General features: G+C 39.2%; 1 protein-coding gene across 1 annotated transcript in view; it reads left to right on the top strand.

Moving 5' to 3' along the window:
- Window positions 1-13,161, top strand: part of LOC126251646 (tyrosine decarboxylase-like) — a 176,991-nt gene that overhangs the window by 156,383 nt on the left and 7,447 nt on the right. Inside the window, exon 8 of the mRNA XM_049952199.1 lies at window positions 11,231-11,301. Coding sequence (XP_049808156.1) covers window positions 11,231-11,301 — 71 coding nt within the window. The remainder of the gene's footprint in view (window positions 1-11,230; window positions 11,302-13,161) is intronic.

Raw genomic sequence — 13,161 nt, 5'->3', positions numbered from 1 at the left:
TTTTGTTATCAGTATTTCCCAGAAAGAAACCAGAATGAATACCGCTACAGCCATTACATCTACCTACTGCAAAGTTGGAAAGTGTTCTGTCTCTTATTCTTCGAAATAATTCCCATTCACTAATTTTTATATTGATCACATACGATATTAGGAAAATAAAATTTACGTTCTTCTTGAGTGTAGTGTTTAAATGGATAATAAACGTTTCAGATATCCTTCTAGAGCATCTTTAATTCTTTCTGTGAGGACGAAGTGACCTCTCCGGTACTTTTAAGTGCTTGCGGAAACTTTTTGCAGTTGTTAAAGCGTTCTCTCTGAGGATGTGTAGGAAGTTCACTTCCGTAGTTGAGGAACTTCATATCATGTGACGTCTACACTAGCATCATTTCCTCTGTGAATTCAGAGAAAAAGTGACGCAGCATCTGTAGTTTTCCGTAATCCTCCACCAATACGGCACAAATTAACATGCCAGTCACCATTTGTGCGTTTGAGATACGCCCTGCAAGGAAACGCCTCTCGTGACTTTTACGAGGACACGCTGAAAAGAAATGCCTCCGAATTTTTTTGTGTAAAGTGTCTTAAGGCTTTTTAAATAAAAGGAATGTTATGAACATAATATGGTTTTAATCTTCATGTCTACATATTTTCAGCCCTCTGTCTCTAGAGGGCCTCCAATTGTAGAGTGTAACATGCCGGTGCGTAAGGTATCTATGTCGGTGGGTGAGAAGCAGCGTGCTGTAATCGAGCTTCGAATTCAAAGAGTTCGTCCACACATGCAGCTCCCTCTCATTCGGCATGACAGGGCCAGACCACACACGAGCGCTGCCACATCTGCAACAATCTGACGCCTTGGGTTCACTGTCATCGATCATTCTCCACACAGTCCCACATTGCCCTGTCCGATTTTCATCCGTTACCATGTCTTAAAGAACACCTTCCAGGACTTCACTTTGATAGTGATGAAGCGTTGTAGGCAGAGGTGGTGATGTGGCTCCATCGACAAAAAGTCCAACATTCTAAAGTGACGGCATCAACAAATTTGTCTCTCGTTGGGAGGAATGTGTTCGTCGCCAGGATGGCAATCTTGAGAAATAAATGTGTGAACTTGAAGGATAAAAATGGAGAATGTTAATAACGTTTGTTTTATTTAAAAAGCCTTAAGAGTTTTCACGTAAGAAATTTGGAGGCATTAATTTTCTACATCTATATCTACATGGATACTCTGCAAATCACATTTAAGTGCCTGGCAGAGGGTTCATCGAACCACCTTCACAATTCTCTATTATTCCAATCTCGTATAGCGCTCGGAAAGAATGAGCACCTATATCATTCCGTATGAGCTCTGATTTCCCTTATTTTATCATGGTGATCGTTTCTCCCTATGTAGGTCGGTGTCAACAAAATATTTTCTCATTCGGAGGACAAATTTGGTGATTGGAATTTCGTGAAAGGTTTCCGTAGCAACGAAAAACACCTTTCTTTTATTGATATCCAGCCCAAATCCTGTATCATTTCTGTGACACTCTCTCTCATATTTCGCGATAATACAAAACGTGCTGCCTTTCTTTGAACTTTTTCGATGTGCTCCGTCAGTCCCACATGGTAAGGATCCCACATCGCGAAGCAGTATCCTAAAAGAGGACGGACAAGTGTAGTGTAGGCAGTCTCCTTAGTAGGTCTGCCAATAAAACGCAGACTTTGGTTAGCCTTCCCACAACATTTTCTATGTGTTCCTTCCAATTTATGTTGTTCGTAATTGTAATATGTAGGTATTTAGTTGAATTTACGGCTTTTAGATTAAACTGACTTATCGTGTAACCGAAGTTTAACGAGTTCCTTTTAGCATTCATGTGGATGACCTCACACTATTCGTTATTTAGTGTCAACTACCACTTTTCGCATCATTCAGATATCTTTTATAAATCGTTTTGCTGTATGTTTTGATCTTGTGATGACTTCATTAGTCGATAAACGACAGCGGCATCTGTAAACAACCGAAGACGCCTTAGTAGTTTTAACACATACTGGTTGATTTTGCGAAATAGGAACAAAGTGCTGGAAACAATCCCTGAGCGGATAAGAAGCAAAAAAGGCCGTAGGGAGATACGGCCGGAAATGTTCCTGAAGAGATGCACCAACTTGTAAGTGAAGATAATACACCAGATTGTAAGTGGAGATAAAAGATCTTTGACAAAGTAGGTTTCAATGATTGAAAGCACATAAGAGAACACACTAGGCAAGCAGGAAAGTTATGTCTGCTCTAGTGTCTTAATGGTACGTTGGTAGCGAACCCTCAGCATTGGTTCAATTTCAGCAGATTGTAATTATTTTACAAAAATTCATCAACCTTATATATAAGAGCTTTTCAACAACTTCTCTACAAGAATGTGCTTTTAAAATAGCGGAAAACCTTTCTAATCTATTTTATGACTTTTACATGCAGTAACAGAGTAAAGGACGTACATAGCACAACATACTACTGAAGAATCATCCACAAAGTAAGTTATAATGCGACTACAGATACGACCTATTCCTATGTCAAAATCACAAGAGTTGCTAATGAATCCATTATATAGTGCTACGGTTTCAGGTATTTAAAAACATCCTAAGGCCGAAATTGTGCAATCGTACATGAAATAAAGAGAAAGGCAGCTGAAGGCATCACGAAATTATAATACCGTAAATGTTTTGTTTTATTAGTGGTGCTTACGTTATACTTGTACAATATTAACCTCCGTCACGTGTATCGCTCCAAAATGTTATTTTCATCCACTAGATTTTTCTAGAGTTTATCTCAGCTACAGAAGGTCGTAGAACAATTATTTTTTAATTCGTGGAAAAATTTCAGCAGTCTCTTTCTATAAAAGTTATTTGCATAAAATAAAGACTGAGATAGTTACTTAAAAAACCACACCTCAAAAGTGCAAGTCATTCGAAGCATTTTTCATCCTTACAATTAATAAATACAGAAAAATTATTTATTAGCATGGGATTTAATAGCATGGTATTGCAACTCTTTGTGAAAAAACTAAGACTTAAACCGTTAGTGTAGGGCCATCAGCTAAAAAAATTTAGCCAATTATCGGGAGCGCTTTGTTTTCTAACAACTACTTTTTTTACTTACTGCGGGCTATACTTACAGCAAAGAGCAAGTATGAGACTGTGAATGTTAACGGACTATAGAGAACACTATTTTTAGTGGTTTCTACAAAATATCTCGAAACGTAACAAAGCAGTCGATACTTATAAAAAAGCGATCGATAGATCTCTTTAAGCCCTACAATTTTCTCCTTTAACAATTTTAGATCGGAGATGCAGCTGTTTACTTGTTTAACAAAAATCGTTTTTTACAACCTCGTGGATTTTTTGGACATGTTCGCTATCTGGGATCGATTTTCATGTAATACAAACTCTAGTTAAAATTTAATTTCCTGTACAATCTTATTTTTTGTTTTCAGGAAATAATTTTTGCAAATTTAACATTAGACCGTCATATAATGCTTGTACTACTTCGCAAACTTACACATTATACAGTTAATGCTTTTAACGAAGAAGCAAGCTTTATTCTAACCTCAGTGTCGTGAAAACCAAACTTAATACTATCATCTTTTTTCTCATTTTGGCGAAAACAAAATTTGTGTTGTCATTTTCTTTAACTTCTTCTTTCATTTTGGTAGGCAGTAACAAACACACGAAAAACAGCAATACCGCTGTGAAGTCTTACTGCTATTTAAACGATCTGAAATCGTAGTTATTCGCCCTTGATAGTGATTGTGACGGAGGCGTGTTGCAACTTCCAGGCACGTATGCTGGAACAGGGAGGATCGAGTTCCCATTAACTCTTTCCGTCTGCCACGTTCAGTGAATGGCGGCATACTTCCCTCAAAAACACAGCGCTTGATGGGACATTATGCTCGAGTTCCATTCGCTGGTGGTGGCTGCGCGTGCCTATTGCAGTGGTCCTCCTTAGCGATATTCTAAATTATTTTTGTTGTTGCTGACTAGTGGCGCACGTTTGGCAAAGTGAATACCACCGGAAACGCACACTTTATGCTACTTTAGATATTTATCTACTACCTTTTTTATCCTAGTAAACACTTAGTCTTAGTGCGGAAATAAATTGTACATTGGCGTAAATCTTAGTGAGGAAATAAATTGTACATTGCGGTTAGTCAATTAGTTTAGGTTGTAGACAAATGCCTCGTGATTCCAAGTCCAGAGTAGCATTCCTATTCATAAATTATAATTACGCCATGCAGTGCCTGGTCTTCCATGAAACAGGTGGTAACGTTGATCGGATAAAAATGGCTTACATACGTCTGGTACTCCCTATAAACTCTCCCGCTAATTTGGCAGTTAGGAATCGCAGGGGAGACATATTAATAGAATGAAGCTCTGAGGTTTTCGTAAAGCGTTCTTGACGAGACAGCACTATCTCTAAGAGTCACACTCAAGGATCAAGCCCCTATCCGACATGTTATTTTATTTTAAGAGGAAAGTTCGACATTTCAGCGTTTCCTCCTTCATGGAGCATTCAATTAGAATGAGGAGTCGCAGATCCAAAGCGGACCCGCAACCTTAAGCATTTTACGGCATATAAGAACTGTTTTAAAACAACGAGGAAGTTAGTGGTATCGTTAAGTTGACGTCATGAACTAAAAAAAAACGTCAAATGAACTATAAACTCAAGGACGACTAAAATGGAAGAAGAATTCGGCGCCGGCCGCAGTGGCCGAGCGGTTCTAGGCGCAACAGTCTGGAACCGCGCGACCGCTACGGTCGCAAGTTGGAATCCTGCCTCGGGCATGGATGTGTGTGATGTCCTTAGGTTAGTTAGGTTTAAGTAGTTGTAAGTTCTAGGGGACTGATGACCTCAGAAGTTAAGTCCCATAGTGCTCAGAGCCATTTGAACCATTTTTAAGAAATCTGCAGTGTTCTAGTTTAAAAAACAATAGAGGTGTTCTAATTAAGTCAGTCGCGGAAACCCTTCGCAACTGTAACCAGGAAGCAGAGGGATATTTGAACACCATTCCCCCCGAATACAAACCCATTTTATGCCGGCCTGTAATGATATTAGTGGAGAATTGACTTTACGTTTTTATTTTTGTAAAATCTTGCAATATGTAGGTAAAATCTCTGATAAAATTAACAAAATTTTCATTAATATTGATGTGAGTGTAGAATTTCGGATAGAGAATGATGTGAGGCGTAAACTTCAAAATATCTTGGAACAGAAGTTAATATATGATCAAGCAAATATATACAAGATTAATTGTGAACAATGTGAGAAGAGGGGCAAACAGGTAGGAACTTACAGATTAGATTGCATGAACATTCCAGCCATTCTGGTTCCTCAGCCCTAGGAGCACATGTGAAATCAGGGGACGCATTGCTGCTAATATAGAAAGTGATATGAAATTAATACCCGCAATTAATACACATATAGTTATAAACTTACTAGAAAATATTTTTATAATACTAAATAACACCCCTGACAGTATTTTAAATGAGCCAAAGAAACTGAAGAATAAACAATTTTAGAGAACTTCATGATGTCTCATATTCTACATCTTCTTTTATATCACTCATGGTAGAAGTGAGCTACTTAGGTAATTCTGGTCATTACTCGTATAATCCTCAATGAACAGATGAGTAAGATGATACTTAGATGTCTTACGGGAGACTGTTAGTGCCTGAGGTCTAGACTGTACTATACCAGAGGTCTAGATCGTGTGCTGTATCTATATTCGTGTTCTTTTGACATAGACGTGAGGTACAGTTTCTTTGTAATTTTTGTTTTTTATTACTTTTTATGCATATAAGATAATTGGTCTTATATTCAGCGGGATAGTTAATTCTATTTACTCTTGATATAACTTCATATTCTTCGTTTTATTGATATAATGTATTTTCGTTATGTATAATACACATTTGTTACTATGAGATGATCTTTACGGTGTAAAGTAATTTAATTTCTCATATATACATAAATACTGTGCTATCTTGTATTAGTAAATTAAATGTGACATGGTAACAAGTTCTTCACATAAAGTTTTCTAAGGGCAGTTATTATCAATAAATTTTTACTGAGATATTTGTATGACCTAACTCATTCTGGACTGTATGGGGGATGTATTCTCGTCTGTCTATCTATATAAGACAATTACTTACGTGAGGCAAACTTTAATAGATATTTTTCATTGTGCCGTTTCTTATGGCTACTATGTGTCTTCATACTGTTAACAACACAGACGCAATGTAAATATTAGTCGCATATTCTTTCAGCGATAGATGTTCATGGTCTACATTTAACTGATAGTTGACAATATACAGTGTTCAAGTGCCCACTTCAGTGTGTTAGTTGTTTTTTCTCTGTGTGAAAGAGTCTTCCCACAAACACCTCACATAATTTACTATCTGAAGTTTCCTGCATGGTCCTAACTGCACCACTCAGTGGACTATGTCAGTATCTAGCCGTTTTGCGTCCACATATCCACACTTCAACACCTGAAGTACATACTGGTGTAATGGGTTCATTAGAAAATGAGACAATCAGACTAGTAAATGAGTTTTGCTATTTGGGAAGCAAAATTCCTGGTAATGATCGAAGTAGGGAGGATATAAAATGTAGACTGGCAATGGCAAGAAAAGCGTTTCTGAAGAAGAGAAATTTATTAACTTCGAGTGTAGAGTTAAATGTCTCGAAGTTCTTTCTAAAAGTATTTGTATGAAGTGCAGCCATGTATGGAAGTGAAACAAGACGATAAACAGTTTAGACAAGAAGGGTATAGAAGCTTTTAAAATGTGGTGCTACAGAAGAATGCCGAAGATTAGATGGATAGATCACGTAACTAATGAGGCGGTACTGAATAGAATTGGGGAGAAGAGAAATTTGTGGTACAACCTGCCTAAAGAAAGGATCGGTTGGTAGGACACATTTTGAGGCATCAAGGGATCACAAATTTAGTACTGGAGGGAAGCGTGGGGGGTAAAATCGTAGAAGGAGATCACGAGATGAATACAGTAAGCAGATTCAGAGGGATGTAAGTTGTAGCAGTTTCTCGGAGATGAAGAGGCTTGCACAGGATGGAGTAGCATGGAGAGCTGCATCAGACCAGTCTTTGGATTGAAGACAACAACAACTACAACAATATCCTCAGTTGTCAATAAAAATATCTGTACTTATGCCCCTAACATCCTGTATATGATACAAATCGACTGCTGAAAGATGATCTTTGCAATGTTAGATATCCAGAGTCTGACACAAGTATAAATCATTTGACATTTACATATCAACAGAGATCATTCCTCGTATATTACGTTAATGATCGTTCAGTTTCATCTCAATGAAATCAGTTTTGTGCTGATTTCGAAATCATGGTGTATTATACGTGTGTCGGTAAACATTTTAGCACTGTGATGGTTTTCAATTCATCCAGTTGAAAGCTGAATTGCAATTCCGTGTAATGTAGCCCACATCTTACTTGTAAGAACTTAGACATGTTTAACTTGATCGGTTGGACAGCTTACTCGTTTTATCTTGTGTATAAATTGTTCATTTGTTTTGGTTGATATAGTTTTCCGTGAAGACGGTCACTATGGCCGAAACCGGTAGAAAATAAATAATTTATTTGTACACCTGACGGCAAAAATGCAGTTCTTCAAATTCTTGACAGCTGTATCGAGTCATTTCATGAAACAGATACTTTTGCAAACGTTTGCCTTAAGGTAAGCCAGTATGGTCTTTGAACTCCAGACATTGTGATTATAGCCATGACACTCAAAGAGAGACTCCAACTAGAAGTTTAACTTTTCTTCTACTTTCCTGTTTTCAACCGAATTTTAAAATCATGTATACTCAGACCTTGAAATCCAGAACTTCATTAGTATTGGAGTTTTGAATTTTTAATATGATTTTAATAGTATTTTTAGGTATATTCACAATACATATTCCAACAGTTCTGTGCATTCATTTTATGAGAAATGTTATTATTGTACTTCCAGTATTTTTACCAGTTTCGAACTTACATTTTCTTAAATTATCAGTACATAAATGTGATAATGAAATAGTCAGACTACATTTTCGATAATGTTAATGCATAGAAGTATGCAAATACCTGACTACTACTTCCTGCAAAAATTTCAACGAGATTAGTTCAAATCAGCGATAAAATGTTGGGATTGAACTTAGAAAACAAACTTACAGGAAATGGATTTTAAAATTTTATTAAAAAAACGAATGTTAGTACGAGACACATACCTTTTAAAATTTACCAGTACGATGTGTTTTTCTTTCTTGCTCCGGCAGGGCTTCTTCGTCTTGTAATTTCAAGACCAGAGTAGCCTTTTTCTTGAATTTTTCCTAGTTCAGCCAGCATCTTGTGGACTGTTTGATCCGTCGTTGATCTACAGATAAGCAAATGTTCTTCTGGGAGGGAGATATAGTAGTGCTGTGACTCCTGCTGTCTTCAGTCTTCAAAACATCCCATACTCAACTGAGAACCAGCGTCTACAAGACCCAAAATATCTTTTTTTGCGTGGGGGTGGGGGTTTGGATGGGTGGTGGTGAGGGTTGGGGCGGTGGGGGACATCTGGGCCAAATGACACTGGGCAAACTTTTTTTTTTTCACTTGGTGCCTTGTCATCATTAGTGCATCTTGCCAGTAGTGTATCAGGTGCAAGTCTCTGATACTGTCTTGAGCTCTTTAGCAGCTGGCAGTGTTCCTCGGGTGCAGTCCATATGTCGAATATTTCGTAGACGTACTTGTAATTCTAATGCATCCAAATCATTTTGTGACCTTAGAGTCGACATTCGAAAGATGTTACATAGCCATTAAAATAATCTTGAAAAAAAAATTTAGGGTGGAGTGTCCCCTTAAGCAGCTGGGTTAGACAATAACCTATGTTGGTAATATTATTCTGTTTAATCCGTATTTTTATTAGCAGTCTGAGAACCTCTCGTTCGCTTAAGGAAGATCATAAAAATACGTTTTTTACATTCAAAGCCATGTTGCGCTATCATTCGGAGTTCACATAAAATTGTACATTTATGGGTAGCTAATTCAAAGATAAAAGAGGAAGACAGGGGATGCAACTTGCAGTAGGACTATGTCTAGTGATGTAACTTCCAGCCCGCCCGGTTGGCCGTGCGGTCCAACGCACGGCTTTCCAGGCGGGAAGGATCGCCGGTCTCCGACACGAATCCGCCCGGCGGATTTGTGTCGAGGTCCTGTGAGCCGGCAAGTATGTGGATGGTTTTTAGGCGGTTTTCCGTCCGCCTCGGCAAATGCGGGCTGGTTCCCCTTATTCCGCCTCAGCTACACTATGTCGGCGATTGCTGCGCAAACAAGTTCTCCACGTACGCGTACGCCACCATTACTCTACCACGCAAACATAGGGGTTACACTCGTCTGGTGTGAGACGTTCCCTGGGGGGTCCACCGGGACCCGAACCGCACAATAACCCTGGGTTCGTTGTGGGCGGGCGGGGGAGTGATGTGGACTGCGGTAGTCGTCGTGGGGTTGCGGACCACTGCGGCTGTGGCGGGGACGGAGCCTCTCCGTCGTTTCTAGGTCCCCGGTTAACATAACATAAAGCAACTTCCGGTGAAGGACATAGTTATACTGAAAATCATTTTCTTACCATTATCGTTACATTACGATTATTTGTTTTGGGTTAATTATAGTATATTCAGGACTATAACTAAACCATAAAACAGAAAACCTATTTAAGGTAACTACAACAAAAAAAGTAAAAGTTCATAACTGAAAATGAAGCTCGCATAGTACCCAGTAATTTACACTCGAACTACATTTTAATTCTAGTAACATTCAGATCGGTGATTATCTAGGTGGCAGTGGCGTTCCACCAGTAGTGTGGAGGAAACTATCTTCAAGTACTCAACTACGATATAAATCATCAAATGTGATCGGCAGCTGCGGTTATGGACAACCATCAGTTGTGTGATGGAATGGCGACATTGAAAATTTGTGTAGGACCGGGACCCGAATTCAGATTTCCCACTTAGCGCGAGCGGTCGCCTTACCATTTGGTTATCATAACACGACTCATGACCAAACTTCCATCCGTCGTCATCCATGAGTCTACATACTGCACTCGTATATTCCCGTACAGGGGATACACTTTACTTGAAAGTCGCTTGCCCGGTGTCAGGCATATCCGAAGGAACTTTGCATCGTATTATGGATAACACGAGCACTATAATACCGTATTTATCCACCAAAACGATATATATATCGTTTACAACTACTCCAGTGTTGTCACTAAAGAATCAACCAGTTTGTTCATAATATCAGCAATAAAATAACCAGTAGGCTCTAGTGCATGTTGGCATATTTGAAGTAGTCAAAAGCTATGCAGAATGTCCCGTTGCGAGTTGATGGTGTAAGAATGGAAGGTACTATGCACTAACTTTAACATGGTCGATTTTAGTCAGGGGTGCGAGGAGCGTTAGAAGCAAGCTGTGCCCCCACGTACTGACTCCTACGGGGGTGGAAGAATGGTGCGAAGAATGCTAGCCCGGTTCCCTCGCCCACTGAAGGCAACAAACAAGTGCTTTGAGTTTCGTAGGGAACGTCTGCGATAACAGAGGTGACGTGTGGAGGCTAAATGTTCCGTGTAATCGAAATTGAAACAGATTTCATACTGAGGTGTGACAAGTTTAATAATCGTACTTACTAATACAAAATATCTACCAGCTCAATGAAATACAGCATTGAAATAGGTAATATAGAGATATGAACACTATTGTTTTACAGGTGAGGATAGCAGCTGCCCCACACAGAAAACAACCGCATCCATCGCCCCACTCTTTTTTATGTCATAACGAAGAGATTCAGGAAGCAATATAACGCACCATTCTGTGCCTTTATCGACATTCCATCTACGTTATCTGTAGGACGTTCATGTAACGCATAGAAAATCTCAAGTGCCTCCCGCTCTCATACGTTAACCAGATTACCAAATTTCGCCCCTTAGTCATCAGTGGCATATTTCTTCTCTAGCAGTCGCGTTCTGTCTGTTTGACCCAATCTCCTGTCAGTTTCACTGTTTCTCGCTCATGTGCTATGCTTGTTTAATTAGTTTCGAAGCATGCCATTTCTCGAATACTTTGTGGATCTCCGTGGCAGGGAATTTGTGAAAGTTTCGTAACGCAGTATGATCCTTAATTGTGGCCTCATATCCTAATTGAAATCTTCGTGTGTTACAGACCATGCGTGGGACGTCATCACGGAAATCGCCACTGAGCTGCTGGAGACCTACAACGTGGAGAAAGATCAGGTAAAACGGTCGATCTGACCTATCCTCATGCTACAGCTAATCTTGGGAATGTATAGTTCACGGTACTACATTGCATCTATCTTTTTTTATTTTTCAATCAAGTTCTTTCACGTGGTTGTTTTTACTGCATTTACTTCTTTTATTAATTGCTTGTTCACTAAATTTTGATTTGACAATAATAGCTAAAAATACCTGCAAATCATTATGGAAAGAAGGAACAGCGAAATACGACAGGGTGATATATAAAACTGAAGTCTGTTGTCTGTATCAAAAAGCTTGCTTCCTGAAGAACTGACTCACGTGCTACGACAAAGAAACTTCATTTGCCAAAAGACGGTTACTATGCCTGTCAGCTAATGTTGTTATGAACTGAATTAAATACATTACTTAACATTAGCCTATGGCTGTTACAAATACTACTAGAAAAATCACCGTCTTCCTGTTGGAACTGAAAATATACTCTTACTTATCGTCACTAAACTAAGCAGACTCCTTTCAATCCTCTCCTCAGCAAAAGTTACTGGCCTTACCGTTTGCTAGAACGATGTTTCATCGAGTGGGAGTAACACACGCTGACCTAACGATCATCACAGTTGACCATGTATATTCCGCGAGCGTTGTAAAAACGATCAAGGATGGAAACCGCTAATCATAACTTTGGAGACTGTATCGATTAGAAAGTCCGATATAGGGAATGTGACGGTTCCTACAATTAGGTAACAAACGGAAAACGTGACTTCGATTTAAATGGTGCAGCAGAAATAACTTCCGCATTTGAAAGGAAAATTCCCATTATTTGGTGGCTAATGAAATTGAACGAAAGAGAAATTAAGTTTCTTATTCAATAATTTAAAAAATCCTTGAATACAACTATTTCACACACACTGAAACGTAATATCGCTGAAGTGGGTGTCGTTAATGACAAATGTTTGAAGAATTTCCTAGGAGCTCTTCATGGGTGTGGGTATCATTATGAGCAGAATGGTTGTGACTGGTTGTACTGCACCATTTTATTATTTTGTAACCTATGTGGGCCTTGCATCGCTTCTTGTACGATGATTCACGGTTTGTTTCCAATTCCAAGAGGAATCAAAGAATATATTAGCATTTTATCACAAATACTTCGTAATAAGAAACATTTGAAAAATTGTTGCTTTGCACAGAGAGATACAAGCAGTAGTCTGTCCTATGAATCAGTCATGATCTAACAGAGCAGGAACTACTCTTAATTAAAGGCAATGGTGCACATGTAGCCAGCATCACACCATGTATCGTGGGTTGTGGATTAAAAGTGTAGGTCTCAGTGTCGTACTTTTCTGTCGCAGACTTATAATTTAAAACATCCCTGAAGAAAATCGGCGCATATTCTGCGATGGAGAGTTTCTGCAGGTCATTAATAGTACATTCCTCCAATTTCTATGCACAGATTCCGACGATATCCAGGATAGCTGCGTAAGTAGTAAACGCCTCTTCCTTCTTCGTTAATCTACAGCTTATCTGCTCCCCCGTTCCTAATGATGTCGACACAGCGGGAGGTGAAAGGTTTCAATTGCCCACTTCCGCAAACAGCCACGTTCCCCGAGAAACAACTGTGGAACACAGTAGGAGAAAACCTACAACTTTACCTGCCGCCTATGCGGTGTCGGCCGACTCGGGATTAATCCAATTCGAAACCTGGTGGTGAATGACGTTTCCACTGCCAGTATTTGGCTTACAGTGGAAGAAGAGGTGGTGGCGTAAAGTTCCTTGTCAGCAGTCTTTGTACCAACGTCCTGGGTTAAATTTCAACTTGTCTGCAATGAGGGCATTTGGCACTGTTGATGGTGACCCGTTCGTCGGACGGGGACGGTAAGCTCGGTG

This window comes from Schistocerca nitens, chromosome 4 (assembly GCF_023898315.1).
Source record: "Schistocerca nitens isolate TAMUIC-IGC-003100 chromosome 4, iqSchNite1.1, whole genome shotgun sequence".
In the NCBI taxonomy this organism is placed as follows: domain Eukaryota; kingdom Metazoa; phylum Arthropoda; class Insecta; order Orthoptera; family Acrididae; genus Schistocerca; species Schistocerca nitens.
This window is presented reverse-complemented; position numbering and strand designations above follow the sequence as displayed.